The sequence below is a fragment of the Vanessa cardui genome, chromosome 17 (assembly GCF_905220365.1).
Source record: "Vanessa cardui chromosome 17, ilVanCard2.1, whole genome shotgun sequence".
NCBI classification, from domain to species: Eukaryota; Metazoa; Arthropoda; class Insecta; order Lepidoptera; family Nymphalidae; genus Vanessa; species Vanessa cardui.
This window is the reverse complement of record NC_061139.1, coordinates 6,792,127-6,816,434: the sequence shown is the minus strand read 5'-3', so window position 1 is coordinate 6,816,434 and position 24,308 is coordinate 6,792,127. Positions and strand designations below refer to the sequence as shown.

Sequence of the window (24,308 nt, the reverse complement as noted above, 5' to 3'; positions counted from 1 at the left end):
ACATATATATAGTACTGTACAAAAAATATAATATGAATATAATAAAAGTAATATGATCTTCGTAAAAAGGACTAACAGCAAAAAATAGTATACTGCACAAATAATACAAATATTAGGTATTAACTTTATTAATAAAACTTATAATGGAAACTAATCAATACAGTTAAAAAATATTGTATTGATATTCACAACAGTCTATTATTTATGTTTGTAGTTAACTTTATTAATGTTCATTGTTCTTTATATATAAAGTAACGTACAATGTTTAATATATCAATATCCTAAAACTGTTTGGTTCTTCTACCCGTCTCACACTTGCACAGGTGGGTGTGTTCCATGTGCACTCACCCACACAGAGGCAACCCGACCTCACGCCAGAGCCTCTTGTAACACGCACACCACCACGCTCCGCTCTATCTGTACGAACACAGTGGTACTCTCAGTTCTATACAACCTCCTCAACTGCACTCACGCGCAGAAAAAAAGATAACGCGATCTATCGATCTTTTTCCTAATAAAAAGACACCGCCGTCTGATAGACATCTTGGCTATAGTCGGATAAAACTGACCTTTACAAACGAACGTGTCTCTACATTATTCAAATTGCAATATTTACGGCAGCGTAATCAATTTAAAATGTCGTTTTAATTATGTAAATACGGAGGGTGTTAATGAATTTAAATTTTGTCCGATTCTTCTCTTGATTAAATGTAAACATATTTATCATAGTTTGTGACGTTTATAAGGTGATAAATTTTAATGATTGAAGTTGAGATTTTTCGTAGAGGTGTGGTAATGTTATTCAAATAAGTGGATTTTATTGTTCGTGTTTTCGTCTTAATTGATGAAACTGCATTAACTCATACCATTATGGAACGCCACCAAAATGGTATGGATGTGTGGGTAGGTAAGGGTATATAAGTAATTACTTTGATACTATTTACTTTAGCATAGTTATAAGTATATGACTTTATATTTCAGGTCGAATCAAATAGATATCGTTAAATATAAATACGGTTGAAATTTATAATTTATTTTTAATTATATTTCAGGCTAATAAGTTGTATTCACATTACCTAATACAAACATAGAATCAATCTATTTGTCAAATGACACAAAAATATTTAATCAAATGTAAAGAAAATATTCATCTAGTCCTAGATTTTTGATTCCAATATTACAAATGCGGTCTCATATTTTTATATTACGAATGTCGTGATTTCATTGACATGTGTATTCATTAATATACAATTAATAGCATTATTTTTAAATAATTAATTTAAAAAATAAGATTACAACCATCGAAGGTTTTGAATTCTTATTTTTAGTTTTGTAGCTTCATTCCCATCCTCTTTCTCTTTCTTAAATTAATATACACTCACACAGAAAACATACCTATGTATATGATCATTATATATATGCATATATAAAATGTAAGTTCGTCTTAAATACTTCTTTTTTCAAAAAAACTTGCTAAAAAAACCTAAATTTTGATGCTACACTCAAAAAAATAGTGTTCTATTGTTTTGCTATCCATCAATATTTAAAAAAAGAATAGCAAATCAAATTGACCGTGACAAAAAATATAGAAAATTTTCTCATACGTTTTTTTTTTCAATTCAACATCCTCCTACATCCTTGACAGTTTCTTTAGTTCAGTACAAGAAAAAAACCACCTGTTGCAACAAAATTTATCACATATATTTGCTTTACATCTTTCTTTCTAGGACAAGGTCGTGTAAATCAACTGGGCGGCTTATTCATCAACGGTCGTCCATTACCAAACCACATCAGGCTGAAGATCGTGGAGATGGCGGCGGCGGGCGTGCGGCCTTGCGTCATCTCACGTCAGCTCCGCGTCTCGCACGGCTGCGTCTCAAAAATTCTCAATAGATACCAGGTACCAAATCCACTAGATCAATATATCAAATGATTTATTTATCATCATAATATTAATAAAACGACAACAATATAAATTTTCAACACAAATCTAAGCTGTGAAATTAAAAATTTATTAAATAAATTTAAACCATTTACACGTATTATAAATATTATAAGATTGAAATTAACTTAACAAATTAATATAATAACGCAATTGATTAAATATTATCGATATAATTTCCTGCGGATACCATATGGATACACAACGATAAATAATTAATTAATTCTATACTACAAACCAGATCAAAATTAATTTAATGCTATTCATGATCATTATTCAACCTAATATAAAGGCATACCTCCTCAGAGCTAGTTATTAACGATATGTCATTTTAACGTTAATAAAGATTACTGATTTAATTCCTCCTTTGTTCTTGACTTGTTTACTTCCAATCAATTAGTCAATCGCGAGAAAATGTTACAAATATGATATCATGTTTCAAAATAATTATTGTCAAGCCTACATGTTACGGGGCGTACCCCGTGGTATTTCACGATTCTTATTCTGCATAGTTGTAATAAGTATCTTTAGTTGCATATACTTGTTCAAATAAATGCGATATTTGTTTGTATACTACTTTTAAAGTAGTGAGTATTTTCGCTCGCTTAAATCCAGGATAAAAATACCCTTTGTGCATCTCCGATCCTCTAAGTTTAGGTCGATCCGTTACTTTAATTTTGTATGATGAAAAATAAACATGAACAAAGATATTTTCGCAATTATAATTTTATACTCATTAATTTGAACAGAACACTACTAACAAATTGATTGGTTTATTAGTATTTTATATTAACAAAGAGTCATAACATAAAACCTCTAACGTTGAAAGACTTCTTGGAAGTAATTAATTTGAAATCTGTTTGTTGTGTCTACAATTCGAAACATGAAAATTGTAAAATAAACTAACAATGTTTATAAAGGCAAATAAGCGTTATTAGTCTCGTAAAGCTTGTTCATAAATTTGATATGAAATACAGCTTCTATCTTAAAACGGTTATAATAAATAGGACAAAGTAATAAATCGAATGTAAAGAACTAAGACTTAAGATGGCTGTAACTCGAAGATAAATCTTGACAAGAATTCCTTTTTTGTTTTCTTATATATATAATTTATATTATATTTTACTTCAGACTGCTGGAAATTGAACCGAAAAAAAGTAATATAAATTGAATTTAAATACATAAAAAAAAACAGCCTGCACTAGAGCTCAGAGAGCAGAAAGCTTCAAACCTCTTACAGGATTGTTATGGAAGGCCTCTCACAATAGTATTCATGTAATTTTTTTTATTATTTCGACGAATTTTAGATTAAAGAATTATAGTATACAGATATAGTTGCAGAAACACTGCTCCTTAATTTTTAATTTCAAACGGATTATGATTACATATTTACCACGCCTTTCAAGAAAATATACATTTGGTGCGGATGAAGATAATTAACGGAAACATGCTCACGATTTTAATTTAAGTAAAAAAAATGAATGTCATAAAACACAATGCAATTAATTTGACAAAAACAGGAAGAGAAATCAGACATTATTTTTATTTTTTTGTACAGGATTTTTTTTGTCCTTTATACTCATTTTTTTATTAGCGCCTTCTTCAAGAAAATAGTATAGTGGTAATCAAGAAAGATTCTGTTTTTGATAATATTGTAAGGTTAAACAACAACTTGTAAATGTCCTACTGCTGGGCTAAAGCAATTTCATCAATTCCAATGCACAAGTTCACCTTCTTTTGACACATGCAAGTTTCCTTATGTAATTTTTACGTACCCGAGCACGAAATGAATAGTACCGTATCGTTTTTGGGTTTGAAGTCATAACTTTAGGCTAAGATTCAATTTTCCTAGCCTTTGTGCCACCTGGCTATGGAAATGATTGTATTTCATGTGAGACACTAGATACTTTGTATTTCTACATTAATCTAATACCTGTACTCAATTTACCGATTTTCTATCTGACATTGACAAAATAATCAGTTCTTTTCTCATAACTAAAGAGCATTGACCTAAAACTAAAATCAAATTTCAAGTAGAAGCAATACTAGGTTACTTACATAGAAAACTCAATATAATGTCAGTCCTGTTGCGCCGGCAAACAATCGCTATTGATTCCTGTGCATCCAAGCCTGAAGGTTCATTTTCACTCCCGGCCAGTCGCCACAATAATAGTGATTGTTTCTCTCAGGAAGTCCCATTTCACGCACCACGGGTGAATCTGTGACCTCATAGTGTATGTTTCGACCAATAAGAAAGTTTTACTACATTGTCCTACCTAGCTTTATATAATTAGCTATTGATACTTACTTTGAATTTCCTTTGTACGTTTTACACATAATATTGATTACGTATTCCTCACGTGAAGATTCCATCAAACACCAATATTATAATAACAATTGTTTGGCAAGATTATTAGCTAGTTATAAGGCATAAAATCCAAAATCCTGGATTAATCCAAAAATAAGGTTTAACTTTCAAGAAATTCACAGTAACAGCTTGGAGTTTGAAAATTGTCAACATTCTTCCTTGGAAAGTACATAATGACTTTGGCCTCCTGTGCCTGAGTCCCGGTCGTATCTGATTGCCGTTCGGATGATGAGAGTGGGGGGCATAATCTCCTGCGCAGTTGGAAATGGCATCCATAACTCCAATAGTCAAAACTACGTCAATATATTATAAACAGTTTGCAATTAAGCAAGATAATAAAACTAGAGTAATATAAACATTAATAATAAAAGACATGGAACATTTTTTTACACAATCTGTAAAGTAAAATATCTACAATGCTTAATTAAGGGTCGAAACGAATGTATTTCGAATTCGATTCGAAACGTCTTCGATTCGAAACTATTACTATCGCTTCTCTTATGTCCATTTTTGATATTAGAGATTCAAAACATGAGTTCTTAAATAAAATAATAGTTTAGATTAGTAGTTTAATATACAATATATTTATAAAATTTCCTTTTCCATATTTGCTCGACTGACTTCCTGGCCACACTAAAAAGAAAAACTTAACTCATTTAACTCCCAAAACATAAAAATACAACATGCAAACAACATAACGTCTACATTGAGTTATTCAAAATATTTAATTTATACTTCATAAATAAAATCATTAAATATGTAAATATTTTCTAACAAATATATATTTTTTAACATGCCAACAATCATATAGTCCACTTAATATATATAATATAATAACAGTAAAAAATTACAAAAAATATAATTTGTTTATTTTTAGTATGCAAAGGAACTAAAATACCGTATCATGAGTTCTTTTTCGTATAATTATTTTTTATATTATTAAAATTATTTGTCTCCAAACCAAACTCAATGTAAACTTTTATAACGAAGACTTTCTACAAGAACTTTTGAAGTTCTGGACTCTTTTTTACAAGATTGTCTGAGTATTAGTCCGGGTATTTTAGAAGTTTCAGTTTTGAAATATCTATCTAAAATTAACATACTTACTTCATTGATCTATTATCTTTATTATTCTAAGATTAGTTTTTTTTAATTATACGATATATAATGTTATTAATTTAAATAATTACGTGCCTCTTTTGCTATTATTCATTAAAGCTCTTTGTATTTTAAAAACTTAACATATTTTCAAAATTTTAATTAAATTCGTATTTGGCTGTCTTACAAACAAATACTCTTAAAACAAAAAACAAATAATCTTGTAACCTACATCACTATCAAACAATAAAACTAGACACAACGCATATCCAAGAATTGTTATTCTACATACATACATATTATCGAGACCAACGAGTTTGAATAACACACGAAATGACAAGGTTTGAAATATCAAAACCCCTATAACTTCTTTTATAAGACGTTTTATATTGTATTCACAATACATTATTGTAAGTAATTTAATATATAGATGAAGCTTGCCGTGACTGATTGTTTTGAAGTCTCAAAGTAGTATATATTTAGACAAAAAATTGAAAAGACAATATAACAAATTGATATTTAGTTACTTATGACTAGTTGTAATTAAATTGCAATTACATTATTACTAGATATATATTATTACTAGACTATTTTTTAAATTAAATGTTTTGTATTTGCAATTACGTAAACATTAAGAAATAACAAAAAATCTTCGCGCAGGAAACGGGATCCATCAGACCAGGCGTGATTGGAGGATCGAAGCCAAGAGTTGCTACTCCTGAAGTTGAAACGAGAATAGAAGAGCTTAAAAGGCAAAATCCGGGTATATTCTCTTGGGAAATACGAGAAAAACTTATAAAGGTAACATTTTAACTATGAAGGATAGCCATCAATATATAATGCTAATCCACGTCTACACAATGAAATATATTAAGATTTAGTTATCATATCTAATAGAAGCATTCATATTTAATAAAATAAAAAATTCATATTTTTTATTTAATGGACACAAATATAAATCATTTTGTATTGTAGATAATCGCAAACAGAAGACTACGGTTTGTAGAAAACAGTTGTGAGATTTAAAAGTTATTATGTCTTACACAAACAGGCTTCCTTACATGATTTTATTTCCATCATTGCGCTAGTATATATTTATATAATAGATATTTTATACAATTGACTACCTAATGGTAAGTTATCACCATCCATAGCCAGATGCTAATGAATTATTATCCATTCCTTACATCGCCAATGTGCCTCCAAACTTGAAAACTATAATTTTATACTCCTCGGGTTTGTAGTTACACTAACTAAATTACCCTTCAATAATACTAAATATTACTGTTTGGTGGTAGAATGTGTGATGAATGGTGGTACCACCACAGACAGGCTTGCACAAAGACCTACTACCAAATGATATAAATATAAACAGAACATTATACATAAACTTTTCCTAAATTTGCCATAAACCATAAGATCTATTGTAAAACATTAATTTCAATATAAATAACGGCTTCTCAAAATTTTGTAAATAAAATGTATAATAAATTCGTAATTAATATATGAGTTTAAACATATCGAATTGTGTTTAAATATTTTGTCAAGTATGCCGAACGTCATTTCTGACTTCTGTTCAACTTTCGAGTACACACTTGTCATTGAACGGTACATCAAATTAAAACGAAAGTGAGTTTTGGTAGAATTACTCAAGTGATAAATAAGTTTTAAAATCAACTGTTAATTAGATTGCAAATGGACAATGGTAAAAATTAAAGATTTGTAGTTTTTTACGATCAGTCACGGCAGGCGGTCTCGAATCGATGAGATAAATTTCTCAATAAACTGTAAGCAAGATTATATTATTAAGGTTTGTTTGAAGCGCAGAAATGTGGTTTAGGGAGTGAATAATTAATGCTTTGACTTCTTGTCAAGTTAATGGTAACAGAAAGTGTTAACATTTATCTAAACGTCTACAAAACAAAGTTTAGAAGTAATACTGATGCTGTGAAACTTTATAGACGAAGGGCTTAGTTGCCGATGAAATAGAATACTTTCACAATAGTTTATTTCCTTTGCTCAAACGCTGCTCAAACTCATACAAAGAAAATTCCATGCTCTCTTTATGTAAAAGTAAAGCTTCTTGAAGCAAAGTGAATAGTTAAGATATTATTTTAATCTATAAGCAGTGACAACTTTCAATCAAACATAAAATTTCTGTTTCTGAGATTGAAATTATCGTAAATGGAACTATACCCGTAAATAGTGTTTAAATAAAAACTTATCTAAAAAAAAATTAATAACATACTTAAAGATTAAGGATGTCATTGACATTTCTACTTCTCAATTGACGTAAGCAAAAACAAAACAGAAATTCTTTCAACTTCAATTTGTTCACTAATTTTTTATATAAACACTTAGATGCAGATATCTTGGTCCCAAATATTGTGCATCACAGCACAGACCCTTACGATCATTTAAAAAAAACTAAATCATTAACATTTATTTTATGTATTTATTATGTATAAATCTAAAACAGTTTATTTGTTTTTAAAATATAGTAGTTTTATTTAAATTTATGAATAACCTTTATGCAAAATAAACATTAAATTACAGGAAGGCGTGTCGGACCCGCCCAGTATATCCTCAATCTCGCGGTTACTTCGCGGTGGCGCCAGGGACTCCGATGGAAAGAAGGATTACAGTATCGATGGCATACTTGGAGGTTAGAGATTAATTATTTGTATAGTCTTAATTATATTATAGATCAAACAATGACACTGTTGGCCAACAATTTGAAAATTTAAAAAATAAAACCATAGGGTCATTTAAGAATGTTTAAACTTAAATAAAGTCTGTTTGGAAATTATTTTCTTATATACCATTAAAATACCAAATTTGAGAACCAAAAATGTGTAATATTTTTTGTAACTTTAGGAACCGTCTAATATTACATTATATAATTATTAATTAAATTTATCATAATGTTACCAAGCTCATTACTTTTTATAATATAATAATTTTCTGTTGTAAGTATTCATTTTAACTTATCATAAATGATATACTTTTTTTACGCAATTCATTAACGCAACAACAACGAAGGTTTTTTACAAGTTAGGAAACAAAGCCATACAAAGTATTGCACAATGAGTCTCAATTTCGGGCGGCTATTTCGCAAACGGAATACAACCTGTCAAAGCTTTCTCACGATTCGAAAAAAAATCAATTTCCGCACACAAATCTTACACCGTCATTGTCGCCGGTTGATATATTGAAGATGGCGGACCGAAGGGCGGTGTGTTTGGTGAACTATAGGCAGAAGGGTACCGACAAAGCTACCGCGCTCGCCTGCAGCGCGACTAGATAGTGCTGAAAACATTGACAATATACGTAACATGTTTTGGTTGTAGTGTCATTGTTGCATTATTTCGCAATCGGTTAATAGAGCTTTGAATTTTGCCGTTGTATGTACCTGTTGGGATTTCCGATTGTACATTCTTCATTCTAATTTATTTCGTTTTTAAACACATCCTTTGAATTCGGAACGATTGTAACTTTGTTTCTATAGTTTCCATTGGACATATGCTTTATAATGTAAATTAGCATAATTTCAATAAGATGGTATGTAATAATAATGAATGAAAAAAATAAATAACTTCGGTTTTCATCAAACAACAGAATTCGAACAAAATCTGAAGTAATATCATTAAAACACGAGCTATTTACAGTACCATATCAACTGTTAAAACGGTTAACAAAAATAGAACTATTTAAATTGGTCCATTGTTATTGCACGCAATTCAAATTTAAAACTCCGTCACAAATCGCAGATGTAATCATCATAAGTCGTCCACTTTCACATACAAAACAAAACAAAAAGCATACGTGATAAAATCTAGCATTTGTGTAATAGCATCAGTCATTAGAATACACTGATGTCACGGTGAAAAACTTTCTTGAATACATAATGTAAGGTGTTACATTTGGATTACACGCTTATTACGTTTATACGATAAAACAATATTTGGCAATAAAAAAGTAACAGCTGATATTTTAGCCATCCTTTCCAACCAAAAACGGTAACGCTTACAAGTTTAACGTTCTAGTCGTTCGATACCTACCAAAAGCCCATTACATCCATCGATAAATAGAACTTGCCATTGTCACATCAATATATTTCCCCTTTTATTATTAAACAATTGAAAGTATTTTCTTTTATTTTTTAACTTACATTGGCTCACTCACACTTAAACTCATAAGAAAACAAAACTAAGTACTGTTTTTTAAGCGAGCAACCTTTTATTACATACTAGCCATTTCGCGTGGTTTCAACGCGTTAAGCTTTCTTCACATGTAATATAACGTAAGCTATTTTTTCTAAATATACGAACTATTAAAACATGTTCTCAATTCAAATTTTTTGGTCTACATTTTAACGCATTCATGTAAAACTGAGCTGAAGGGAGAACTGAGCTATATTTATATCAAAGCTGAAAAGCTTTATAATCACCGATAGCATAGAATTATACAGACATCGTTAATATCTTAAGCATTAGAAGCTTAGAAGTTTGATACAGTTGGAATAATAATTTTATAGCAATGAATTATTGCAATTCACTAAGTCACATTTTTTTAATTCTGATTCTGGAATTACCATTTTTTAGATATATAATACCAAAATTATGACATATTATTTTATTTTATGCTGTTATGCAAAACACTGTTGCAAAACAACTTGGTCTGTTTTCTACGAGTAATGTTACAAAAAAGCTTTCAGATTAATGTACTCGTACTCTAAATTTGAAAAGTTTTATTTACTGGTGTTTTAAATATAGTTTCATTTGAAATTTAAATAGTTTTTTATATAAAATAGCATAACTTTTTCGTTAAAAAATAAATTAAATGAAGTACCTACTCCCTAACATAAATTTATATTCATATTGAATATTCTCAATAAGAAATACTTATTTTTATTTAAAATCTTAAATTAAATGAGTTTATAATAAAGTAAACAGTTAATTAAATAGGCAATAAATAGTATAGTATAAGTATAGTATAAAACAAAGTCGCTTACCGCTGTAATTAATATATTATATTAATAATGTATGAATGCAGATTTTTAGTATAGGTATATATTTTAATTCATCACATTCGAAGTCACACATAACACAAAAATATCAATAAAATTTTACAGGAAATACAATTGTCTATTTGTATAACTGCAACACATAAAACAAAAACGTATCAAAATATATTCCTTCCACTTCCATGCCGCATTTTAGAGGTTTACCTCCATCGAGACCTCTAGAGATACACGTACATTATATGCGGTCATTTGTTATAGTACGTTGTTAATGCATTCACGGTTTGTCCCAAACAATAGCCCTCACACGAACCATTTCAAGTATCCTCTCCGAAATTCTGGCGCACATTATGGATGTTAAAGATTTCTCAGCCTCGTGTTTTGTCTATACTTGTAATCAAACTATAATTGAGTTCCTAATCATTATGCCGTATTTGAATAGTTACATTTTAGTTGATCAACCAAATAAATTAGCAAAGGATGAAAATTGTTGTTTCCATTGGATTGAAAATTTGTTCAGGCAATTTAAATTGATTTCAATTTTACAGTTGTGTAACTGAAAGGGCCTGTTGACATTAATGGAAATGATCATAATGGTAAACGGTCATTTAAGAAAAACCCTCTTTAGATATTTGCAAATTGAATCTGATGTTGTAAATTCTGTAAACTATACAATAAGATATACATAGAAAAGCTTTTCAATTAATTTTTACAAGTTTACTCAACGCCCAACTAAATATTGAGTACAGTGTACTTACGCTAAGTATAATTTTTGGTTAAAAATTATATTTATAAATGATTATCATACATACTAACACTATACATGTACATCTGTAAAGTATGTCTACTAATATCATAGTCATACTTTACGTAAAACACATTCATAGGAAATAAAACTATTTATTTCATTGCAGCATGTGTATATTTAATTTACCTTTAAGACTCGTCTTAGTAAAATGAACAAGCAAAAATCCTTACTCCGAAACCATATATCGTAATTAATATAACTCGTCAAGAGTATAAGAAATGGCAAATAAAACACGCCCACAGACGTGCTAATCCTGCTACGCGGCCATCTGTTAACTTCAGAACAAACCGCTGAAACAAAGGCGTCCCGGCCGTTTTAATGAACCCAGATTATGGAGGTGTTAAACCGCCGTCGCAGCTCTTTCAACTCTCAAATTATTACTTTTGAGACCCGCCGACTTCATGAGGTCACATTTCGGCAAACGCCAAACATCATCCCTCTCACACATTCAATAATTGTATAACACCTTCCCTTTCTTTCAACATGATCCCATATAGATATTCCCATTGAACTTTATTACCACGTGTTAAAGATTAAATAAGTTTTAACGCGTCTTTCAATATACATATAAGTGACTAGGTCATTTAGCCCCATACGTTATGATCAGAGTCGGAACAAAAAATGGCTAAATAATATTGTCTCGACACCGCAATGGAATTTAAGCAATGTAAATCATTTTATTACAATACATTGTGTTTTATTTTGTGTCGCAACCTTTGTGGTCAGATTTTAAATGTTGTATTTTATTTAAAGTACTGTGATATGAGAGGGAACATTAATCTCTTAACTACTAAGTACTTGAGCTCAGTTTGAAAATGTATGATGCATAGCTACACTAAATTGTAGTCATGTATAATTTTATGGGAATATAGAATATTAGTAGTACGCATTTTTATTTATTTACGGAAATAATAGGTGGCACAAAAAATATATATTTCTTACATAAAAAATCCCTTACACATAACCCGATGATTCTTTCAAAGGTGAGTCTTTGAAGCCGGAACACTGCTGCTTTAAAAATGAGGACAAAATATTATTTTTTGCCAAAGGAACCCAGACGAGTGGGTAGTACTTATCTAGGCGACATTACACGAAGCCCTACTACTGGTAGAATCTTAGTGTGTCTTAATTAAATAAAATGTCTTTTGTATTTATAAACTTATACTTTAATACGATGTTACAGAGATTCAGCGCTGACATAGGTTAGGTTCTCTAATACATAACAATCGTAAGCTCACAAGAATGACGGCTAAATGAGCGCAAGCGCATTAAACCCGCGTTGTCGTTTTACGTGTCATAAATCCAGATCGCGACACCAAAATATTGAATAGTGCCAAAATGTCACCCGAACGGCAAAGAAGCCGACAAAGAGGCCGCCGCGCTGGGTGTTCTTATTCGTCCACACTGAGCCCCCATTTTTTCATTTCATTCAATTTTGACTTCTTTCAAAAGGCTATTAATATAAGCCGCATTTTTTAAATTCGGTTTTAAGGCCAAAGCCGCGTATTGTTAAGGCCATTTTTTAATCTGTTTCCGTAGGATACCGCTACCGATTTATAAATGAGACGGCCCGAGATTGCTGCCTTGACGGTTTTTGATTTAGGCGAATTAAATGTGATGTGGGTTTGAAAAAAACTGCTAATAAATAACGTATGATAGAAAAAACAGATGAAGACAAATTACTACCACCCATTGTCAAATCACTTAGGCATGTTATGGAATTTCCTTCTATTGTCCTGACTCCTATAATCCATGCATTTCGATTGACGTTGTATAGATTCTTTCGCTCAGATATACAACTAATATCGTGTCAAATTTGCATGTTAAACTTTGTATTACAAGCAAAATCGTCGGTACACATCTGGCGATGCAACTTTCAGTATAAGTTTCATATGTAAGTTTTTTGTAGTTTAAACTAGTAGGCAACACAAAAAAAATATGTAATAAAGTTGTACTTATATAAATATGTCTATATATGTCTTTATTTTAAAAATTGTAAATATGTCTTTGATTTAAAAAAATGTAATTCCCCGACGATTACTGACGAAATGCATTTTTTTGAAAGACATATATTACATTACATATTGGGAAAGGGCACGCTAAATCGTCATCGGAAACTAAATATATTGAAGTCTTGATTCTAAATGTTTTTTTCTCTTAATCTGATTTCAATGAAAAAATTAATCGAATGCAATAGTTTTTGAAAACTACATTACACATCTGGCAGAATATCACCAACAGATGGGTACTCGGAACATTTCCTTTAACGCTGTAAAGAAGAGTACAGAGATTAATTATATTTTCCAATTAAGCTCAGGTCAATAATACTTACACGCGTTTTAATCCGCGATCTTCAGATTAAGATCTAAAATTGCCTTTTTCTGTCCATTTGTACTATTTCGGCTCTTATACCATAGTAATTATATATCAGTATCATATTAGTTATTTTAATTATAATACTAGTTGATTTACTCGTTATTTATCAATTTTCAAGTATACATTAATTATTCAATTAATAATATTTGATATGTACACTTGCCATACAATATGAAAAAAGAGATACCAATTAACCTTTTCCAATTTATTAAAAGCACGTGGGTGAAGCCACTCAACGCATTGCCTGGTGTTAAAATAGAGTGAATTATTATATACATATAATCCCAAAGCTTTTCGTAAATCCTTTAAGCTTCTATTTACTTAAAAGCATTTAGAAAACTCGTGTATTTTAAATTTGTATTCATTTTTTTATATATTCGCTCAGAAGGCAAACATTATTTTAAATTAAAGCTTGTTCGCGAAGCTGACCTATCTAGAGTTGCTGAATTACCTTTACTTACCACAAGTATCGTTAGCGGTTTTTACGGTTGCATCAAAATTACGTTAATGTAGTGTTCATTCAATAGTACATCAGCTATTATACAAATATTGCATAACTAATTAATTTCACCAATGATAATATTGTACTGTAATTACTATCCACTGCTTCAAAAGCATAGAATTCAATTTGTGACGAAAATCCTTCTAAATCTGAAATAGTTTACCGATCGGGGATATTACTGACCTTAATAGGTTAGTAATAAAAACTCTAATAATAACAAAAATTTCAATGGTTTCGGACTTTATCGATTACAAAAAAAACAAAATCATTCCAATTTATGCAAAATCCGTGTATTTCTATGTTACAAAACTTGTGTACTGTTCGAGACTATAATCTCTGTCCCAAATTTCCTCCAGATCAATTTCTCCGAGCAAGCTTAATTGAATAAATACCAAACGTCCAACAAACTTTCTCATTTATAATATTAGTAAGCTTAGGGAAACTCAAACAGCAACAGTAAATGTCTGTGATGAAATACAGTTGAGTGTAAGAAAATATATAAGAATAATAATAATAATAAATGTTTATTTCATCAATAACCAAGACAGAACAATAATATCTCAAAGGTTGACTTCCTCTTTTGAGTGCCGTGAGCTCCCGTGCCAGAAGTCGCTCTTCCTTAACACATTCATACTTTAATTCAAAGTTATAAGATGAAACAAGCTAAGAATTACAAAAATACGTATATATATATATATATATATATATATATATATATATATATATATATATATAATAGCTAAAGGTAGAACGCGTTCGCGTGTGTGTCTCTCTCTCTCTCTCTATAATATATATGTATAATGAAGCATTTTATTTGTCTGCAGGTCGAGGTTCAGATTCTTCAGACATAGAGTCCGAACCAGGCTTAACATTGAAAAGAAAGCAGCGACGTTCTCGTACGACATTTACAGGAGAACAATTGGATGCATTGGAAAGAGCCTTCCACAGAACACAGTACCCAGACGTATACACGAGAGAAGAGCTCGCTCTGCAGACCGGCCTCACTGAAGCTAGAATTCAGGTTAAATAACGCTTTACATATACCGATGAATTCGCAATAAACTTAACGTTAAATACAAAAATAAAAACCTGTCTCATTAATCAAATAAAGCTCTAAATGAAATAATGACTATTATGAATGAATTATGACAATATTGTGATGTTATTTAATTTTAAATCAGACATTACATTTGAAATGTAACATGAAATTTTCCACACGAACGCATATTACAACTAATTTTACAACGCATTGTATAAATAAATATATGTATATTTCAGGTATGGTTTTCCAATAGACGAGCTCGCTTGAGGAAGAATACTGGCTCAAACTCGACTCCAACACTTGCAAGTTATTCGACATTACCAATGCCCCAAATACCCTGTCCCTACCCTGCAGGTGAAATATCTTCTCTATCCCAGCACCACCCTCAGCACCCAGATCCCTGGCACCACCAAAAATACGCTAATTATAACCAGTTAATGGCGCAATCTCAACATTTGAATCAAGCATTTCAAAACGCTGCTTTTCCTAGCTCGTCTGGTGCAACTTTCAGTCCTCTCGTTTCTGGTGCCAGTGCACCATCACACAGCCAGATTTTGGACGCTAATGCTGCTAGAAGTGATTACGCGAGATACCCGCCCAATGATATATATAATAAAACCATCAACTACATGCCCAAAGATTCAGAAGCAGAAGACAAAATTGTTAGTGACGAAATCATTGAACAGAGAGACGATGCTTACGCGAAGACAACTGGTAATGAATATAAAGAATTGCAGACCAGTGAATATCCCAAAGTTCCAACTGATTACTCTAAGCTTGCAGTGGATCCATCTTCGTCAAATTGGAGCCCGTCGAATAATTCGTTAAATATGAGCCTTGCTGGGCTATCCAGTGATTATAAATACATGAGTGATCCTTACGCATTCTCTAATATTGCACCCGATCCTCTAAATCAACACAATTATACTCATCCTGGCAATGCTGCAAATAAATACTGGATTTGACAAAGGTATAAGTTATACCCTTCCAAAATTGATGCCTGAGTATCAGTGGTATATGACGAGTACCTTATCTAGTAGTAGGTTTTGTTTAAATTTAATATTGTTAATTTTATTTAAATTATATAAAATAGTATTGTGTATTATAAAAATGCGATTCAATGTATTAATTGTAAACATTACCTCTGTATGCATTCCAATTAAAGATACCTATTTTAATACCAAAACTGTAAATTAAGTTATTAGTCAAGTCATTAGTAAATATAAGTTCAAAATGTTATTATGGAGTTTTTTCATTTCAATTTATTACTGTCCGCTATTTAATTTTAAAAATACAAAACTGAATATATTTTTTTTTAAATTTTGCTAAAAATCCTAATGATTTACAATCTCGTTCGTTTGTCTATGAACTATAAAAAAATGAGAGCTCATTGCTAGCGCCATCTTTTGAATTACGAGGAAACCAAATTTGACAGCTAGTGAACACCGCAATTATTGTGAAGTAGTTTGTGGAGTAGCAGGAGCTACCACGTCTGCGAAGAAAAGCCTTTGTTCCTCATAATGTTTATATTGTGTTATTGAAATTTCTTATGAAAATAATAAACAAATGGCTTATCCTATTAGAATTGGAAAACGGCATTTAAACTACTTGGGAAGTTAAACTTATCTAAGCCTCATGGCTCAATTTAATGTAAAATAGTAATTAATCGAAGTATTGGCCATTAGTGTCATTTGTGAGATTCGTCTTCGATTTACTTAAAAACAATTATATTCTCTTGGAAATTATAGCAGGTTCCTCAAATTTTCAAATAACTTAACACTTCATATACACATTGGACAAATTTATATAAAAGAATATTTCTTTTAATTTTTTTTAAATTGAATTATTTATGCAAACATTCTACATAATTATATATATTTAATTTCAAGAAGTGTAAAGAGGAGGTAGGAATTCCATATAACTAGGTCTGAAAAACTTTTCTTTAATTTCGAACGAAAAATAGTAAAATAAACCATATAAGCTTAAATAAATTATGGAATTTAATTATTTCACATGCAGTACTTGTGTAACAAACTCAGGACACATAGAATACTGTTTACCGATTACCCTTCCATTGTCATGTCATATTAAAAGAAAATTTAATAAATGCGATTTTCAATTTTTTTTTTTGACAAATATTAATGGTCAAAACTCTTTATCAAAGTCAATAATATTTAAAAGCAATTATTTATTTCTAGGATTTTTAATAAAAACATAGTAATTGAGTATAAAAAATAAAATAAATAATAAATCCGAAATGCAAATTTATTTTATTGTTACAGTCACAGGTCTAAATACAATATATATGTATATATATGGAAATATAGAAATATTCATTAAATTAAACATTCATTTTCTTATTGTTGAGATATTTCAACAATTGTTGCTCCAGGTTCCGCCGGTATTGTAATTTCACCGTTTTGTGGAGATGTTGATGATTCAACCAAAACGACTGTACTGGCTGCCACGTCGGTAGGTGTTTCTGTGATAGCAATATCGGAAGCAGTATTAACGTTACTCACAGCATCATTCACAGTAATTAGAGTTTCAGTTGTAACTTGTGGTGCTAGAGAACCTGTACTAACACTAGGTTCTGAATTTGAAGTAACTGATTCCGTCGTATTGCTTAAATAATCCAAATCTGTAGAGCTTGTATTAGAAGAATCTACTTCTGTATTTACATTTACATTATTACTTAAGGAAGCTGCATTTATAATATCAGTTGCATTATCAGAAACTTCTAAGTTACCGGTTACTGAAGATTCTGTAGGTACGGACACTTTGTCGGTCACACTGCTAATAGATTCTACGTTTGTTGTTAATAGGTTATTATTTTCTTCCAATATGGCTTTATCAGTACTTGCTGATACTTCAGTCACACTTGTAGATGCTTCGTTAGAGATAGTAGCTGGATCGCTGCTCACGGATGATGTAATACCTATATCATTTGGTGCATTAGTTACCGCTGAGTTAACAGACGGGTCATTAACAGAAACCGTGTCAACGTTGTTGTTTATAGCATTGTTACTTCCACCAGATATCTGTTGAGCATTTGTAGCAGTACCATCACTTCCAAGAGAAACGGAGTCGGTGTCGGATGATGTTACGTTAGTAGCCTCAACTGCATCTGTGTTATTTAAAACAACTATATTTCCTCCAGAAGGAATATTTGTGGGTACAGCATTTGATGATCCAACATCGGCGTTATTATGTACAACCGAAGCAGAGCTTGTACTTGATGAAGAGGCAATTCCAGACCCGACATCATTGTTATTGATGCTTGAATCTGTAGTAATAGCAGATTCAATATTAGCGTTGCTATTTACGATGACAATACTATCTCCCGAAGAAACAGAATCAGTACCTAAGGCTGGAGAATTTACAGGTTCAATGTTATTATTGTTGTTTATACTTCCATTATTTCCCTCGGCATCAACTGGGCTAGGGTTGGTGGCTGAAGTATTTATAGGTTCAATAATAGTATTACTATTTTCAACGTTGGTACTACTTTCAATATTTAGAGTATTCTCACTTCCTTCAGAAATGTTAGAAGTACTCGGTTGGCCAACGTTAACAACATCATTCTGGATTGTAGTTGTGTCTGAAGTAATAGAATCGACACTTGACGATGAAGAACTGGCAGATACATCATTAGCATTATTGCTTGTAACAACATTTGCTGTAGCATTAGAATTGACGTTGTCATTATTTATTGCAGCAACACTATCTACGTTGGAAACAGAATTAATACTTGAGGATGAAATATTGTTATTATCAGTATTAGAATTGGTGTTGGTTGAACTTTCACTGATTCCGTCAACATTCGAAACAGTATTTGTGTCTGAAACGTTTCCAGAATCAACATTAGCGTTACTAGCTTCACTATTAACTCCAGTTGTTACAACGTCAATACTTGCAGTTGAAATATTGCTATTCTCAATATTAACGTTGTTGTTTGTAGAAACCTCACTGATTCCGTCAGTATTTGATTCAGTATTTGTGACTGAAACGTTTCCAGAATCAACATTAGTGTTACTGTTTATAGCTTCATCATTACCTCCAGTTGTTACAACGTCAATACTTGAAGATGACGTATTGTTGTTTTCAACATTAGCGTTGTTGTTTGTAGAACTTACACTGGTTGCGTCAGTATTTGATACTGTATTTGTGACTGAAACATTTTCTGAATCAACATTAGTATTACCATTTATAGCTTCATTGTTACCTCCAGTTGTTATAACGTCAATACTTGAAGTTGAAGTATTATTATTCTCAATATTAACGTTGTTGTTTGTAGCACTTTCAATGATTCCGCTAGCATCCGAAACAGTGTTTGTAATTGAAACGTTTCCAGATTCAACATTAGCGTTACTATTTATCGCTACGTCATTAACCTCAGTTGCTACGACATCAATACTTGAAGATGATGTATTGTTTTCAACATTAGCGTTGTTGTTTGTAGAACTTACACTGGTTGCGTCAGTATTTGATACTGTATTTGTAACTGAAACATTTTCTGAATCAACATTAGTATTGCCATTTATAGCTTCATTGTTAACTCCATTTGTTACAACGTCAATACTTGAAGTCGAAGTATTGTTATTCTCAATATTAGCGTTGTTGTTTGTTGTTACACCATTACCACCTGATGGGACAGAGTCACCATTTGAAGACGAAACAACAGTAGTTTCAATATTTGAGTTATTTATAGTGTCAGTGTTTCCAGGAACCACTGCATTGCTCTCGTTTACATTTGTAGTGTTAATTTCATTATTACTAGAAGCAGATGAATCGGTATTTTCTGTTGGGCTAAGTACCACGTTTGTAGATGATGATACAGTACTATTTTCTGTGTTTATGTTACTTTCTGAAGCAGAAGGATTTGCACTTGGTGCACCAGTTTCAGAACCAACTATGTTTGTATTATTCACATCAATATTGGAAGTACTACTACTGTTTCCAGATTGAGATTGATTCGGTCCTCCAACCAGGTTGGGAAATAGATTTGACAAGAACTGACTAATAGTTTGAAGAAAAGATCTCTTTCCTTCTATGTTTTGTTGCATGGCAGAAGCCCATGGTAATGTTACATTGTTAAGTATTTCCGACTTATTATTTAACTTTTCAATACCTTCATCCAATTTTGTTTGCCACTTGTATAAGCTTATAGCATTCATTTGACTTAATAGTTGAGTTTTTAACGCATCCAGGGAAGTTGTATTATTTTGTAGTGTAGTTTCTATTAACTTCACTATTGCTTGCCTTCGATCATTTTCTGTACTATTTGCATTAAGACCCAGTTCTTCTTGGAAGTATTTATTAATAGCTGCCTGCTTCTCTATTTTTGTACTTGTAAGAGTCAATCCATATTTAACATAGATGTGATTTCTCCAAATGTCACTTAATTCCACTGAATTTTCTTCTTCGGTATCTAAGAAATCATCGTCTTCGGTTTCTCCTTCCAACGCCTCTTTTTGTAATTTTTCTAGCTGTTTGCGTTGTTTTTCTTGCTTTTTTCTTTCTTCTTTTTCCAATTTCTCTTCTTGCTTACGTTTTTCTTTTTCAATTCTTTCCAGTCGCTTACGTTCCTCTTTTTCACGTTTTTCTTCTTCTTTGCGTTGTTCCTTTGCCTGTTTTTCTTCTAACTTTCTTTGTCTTTCTTCTTCCTTACGTTTTATTTTTTCCTCTCGCTCTAGTTGTTTTTTCAGTTGTTTTTCCGCTATTTCCTGCCGTTTATTTTCACTTGTACTTTCACTCGAATCGTCTTCTGCATCTTCATTATCACTTGAATCATCGCGGTCGATAGATTGAATAGATTCATCAGAGTTTGACCTTTTACTCCTCACTAATACACTGTACTCGCTTGCGTCGTAAGGCAAGTACTTTGCGCTTACAAGGCAGACGCCAATCTGAAAAATATAAAAAATACTTATGAAATAATAATCTTAAATAAATAATGTATACTTTTACGTATTACATAAAAAATAAACCATAATATTTATAATTATAAATTAATATGGATACGTTTTATGATAATTTAAACGAGGAAGTTACTTATACAAAGACGAAAAATATAAACGAAATCTAATGAATAATCTACAAAATATATAATAATTATTATTTCGTAAAGCAAGTTGTTTTATCAAATAATAAACACCGAAAATGAAAAAAAAAATTATATGAAAATATAGAAATTTTTAAACTAAACTCACATAACACTTTAAATAAACATGGTTATTTTTATTATTACAATTATTTAAGACAAAGAGTCTCATGGACAAGACATTCGTAGATGTCGAAATATCGAGCTTCATCAAAATATAAAAAAAAATCATGATAAATATTCCATTTTAAATAACTGTAACAATCTCGCATAGTGAAAAGACTGACATATTATTTTTTTTATTTTTATAATTCTATATATATTTTTAATTACTTACAAGTAGAAGTAAAATTGTAATCCTCATTTTAGAGAACAAATTTCGTATATGTTCGTTCGTCACTCAGCTAATAACTACTATTCATTTGAACTCGTTCGTAATTGTGCTTCAATATACGTTAAAGCTACCTTTTTATACACGATCCAGCAATTAGTGAAGATAAGATAGATAATGTTTAGGAGATAACTGGCAGAGACATAAGCAAACATAATGTTTTCGCAAAACTGACTCACAGCAAACATTCATTAACGTAATATCACCAATGAAACTGTCTAAGACATAAACAACCGGATGTAATCATAAAATGCAAATAATTCAAAGGAAATGGGGAAGCCTATGCAATTAGTTAATTAATGATTTATATTCTAATTAACCAATACACACAATTTACTAATTTATTAAATTTTCGTTGTAAGCGATTAAATATGTTTAAAATAAAATGAGATAACTAATTAATTAATTCGTATTTGTATATATTGAGCCGAGATGGCCCAGTGGTTAGAACGCGTGCATCTTAACCGGTGATTACGGCTTCATACCCAGGCAAGCACTACTATATATATGTGTTTAATTTGTGTTTATAATTCGTCTCGTTCTCAGCGGTAAAGGAAAACATCGTGAGGAAACCTGCATGTGTCCAATTTTATCGAAATTCTGCCACATGTGCATTCCACCAACCCGCATTGGAACAGCGTGGTGGAATATGTTCCAAACCCTCTCCTTAATGGAAGAAGAGGCCTTATCACATCAGTGTACAGGCTGTTACTTTACTTTACTTTTGTATATATTTAATGTTATTAATTCTTATGTTAATAAAGTATATTTTAATATTAAAATATACTTTATTGACATAAGAAATAATTGAAATGTAAAAATATCATATTTTTTCGCAAGTTTTTGGATGAATCTGATGTTTTTACGTATCACATTGAATTGCATTTTGAAAGGAAATATTAATTTAATTAATACCTCTAAAATAGTTGTTGAAATGAAGCGAGTTACATTGTTCGAATGTAAAACAAACTGATACGTCACATAAAAGTTAATACTACGTATAACTTCATTGTATAAAATTCTACGATGGTGGCACTTTGTTGGTTTTTGCAACTAATTAATTTATCATGCAAGTATGTATAATCCTACAGCTTCTTCTGTATTCATTAGAATTAATTATATTTCATGAAATGAAATATCTTGACTATTAAACGGGATGATGTTGAAAAGTTTATTTATTTTTTATTAACATAGTCTTAAATGACAAATTTGACTAAAAATAGGAGAAAGGCTTTTTAAAAAAGTCTATTATTATTAAGGGAAATTTATTTAAGAGTGAACCTTTTCAATCTTCCACATATTGTTCTAATATGATCTAGCGGAAAATAATGCAAGTTGCAAAAGCCAATTCCCTTGCAAAATCTATGTTACGCGATAATAATTACCGTAAACATCAATATTTGAGAACAATTTATTATTTAATTGATTTATATTACTATTTAACTAAATAGATTAGTATTTATGTATTAATTGACAACTAAATTCAATTTAATACAAGGTTTAATAGAAGAATGTTCGTATGAAAGTCTTGTTGATAGAGCTTTTTGTAAACAAGTCTAGGTAGATACCACATACTCATCGGATATTCTACCGCCAAACAGGAATACTTACTGTTGAGCTCCGGTTTGAAGAGTCAGTGAGCCAGTGTAACTACATACCATTTCATCGGCTCTCAAAATTGGTGGCGCATTAATATAACTTAAGAAATTTCTCACAGTACCAATGTCTATAGAATGTGGTTACGAATTTATTACTAATAGTTCTAAATTTTTAACTAATTTAATATTTATGAAAAGAGTATCTAAACATTTTGAATTTTCATCATGATATAATTTATGATCATGATAAAGGAAAACATCAATATAGATTTCATGGTCAAAAAGGGAAAGCCGTAACTGAGCCTGGAATAAATTTTACAGCTGCAGATGTCAAAATTCCGTTGTTTATATCATACGTAAACAAAGAGACATCGGAATCGGATATTTGTTAATACATACTAAGTAAAACTAAGGAGGTGGTTGATCTGGAGAAAATAATTACTAAAAATGAAAGGCCATATAATTCGTTCAAATTATTTGTATCAAGAAGTAAAATTGATATATTTTTAAACGATAACCTATGGCCAGATGGTATAATGTTTAGGAAATATATACAATTTAGACCGCATCGCCGGCGTTTTGACGACAAGAGTCCAGGAACTATGAATATTACATCTACTTGATATGGATAATAGTAAATTTATAAGTTATAATTGTAAAAATATAAAACGAAGCCTAGATTGCGTTAAGCATCTCTGTGAAAGTGCTGATGTGATAGCCTTACAGGAGACCTGGCTTTTACCTCATGATTTAACACTACTTGGTTGCATTGATGAGAATTTTAGTTATACGGCAAAGTCGGCGGTGGATACGTCAGCTGGGATATTACGAGGCAGACCCTACGGCGGAGTAGCTATAATGTGGCTATGTGTGACAGTGGTAAAGTGGTAAAGTGAACGCATCGTAGCAGTTAAGGCAAAAATTAGTGATGACCGAGAAGTCCTTATTGTGTGTGTATACATGCCAACAGACCAAGTTGAGAACCAACCGTTATTTAATCAGTATTTGGGTGAGTTAAGTGCAATTATACAAGACTGTAGTGTGGAGGTAGCCTATA

The 24,308-nt window shown here is 31.0% G+C and overlaps 2 protein-coding genes across 3 annotated transcripts; one reads left to right on the top strand and one right to left on the bottom strand.

Moving 5' to 3' along the window:
• Window positions 1-459: 459 nt before the first annotated feature.
• Window positions 460-16,398, top strand: LOC124537000 (protein gooseberry-neuro). 2 transcript variants are annotated; one of them, XM_047113702.1, is made up of 6 exons: window positions 460-903; window positions 1,728-1,900; window positions 6,069-6,209; window positions 7,965-8,073; window positions 14,942-15,138; window positions 15,396-16,398. In XM_047113702.1, the coding sequence occupies exons 2-6, from the start codon at window positions 1,811-1,813 to the stop codon at window positions 16,122-16,124; spliced, it is 1,266 nt and encodes a 421-aa protein (XP_046969658.1). In that variant the 5' UTR covers window positions 460-903; window positions 1,728-1,810; the 3' UTR covers window positions 16,125-16,398. The 2 variants fall into 2 exon arrangements, with proteins under 2 accessions (XP_046969658.1, XP_046969657.1); XM_047113701.1 differs by having other exon boundaries at window positions 460-907.
• Window positions 16,399-17,406: 1,008 nt separating this feature from the next.
• On the bottom strand, window positions 17,407-21,729 carry LOC124536842 (putative uncharacterized protein DDB_G0286901). The gene is made up of 2 exons (XM_047113479.1): window positions 21,600-21,729; window positions 17,407-21,068 (listed from the first exon to the last, which is right to left on the bottom strand). Exons 1-2 carry the CDS (start codon window positions 21,624-21,626, stop codon window positions 17,517-17,519), a joined length of 3,579 nt encoding a protein of 1,192 aa, XP_046969435.1. The 5' UTR covers window positions 21,627-21,729; the 3' UTR covers window positions 17,407-17,516.
• Window positions 21,730-24,308: the final 2,579 nt, after the last annotated feature.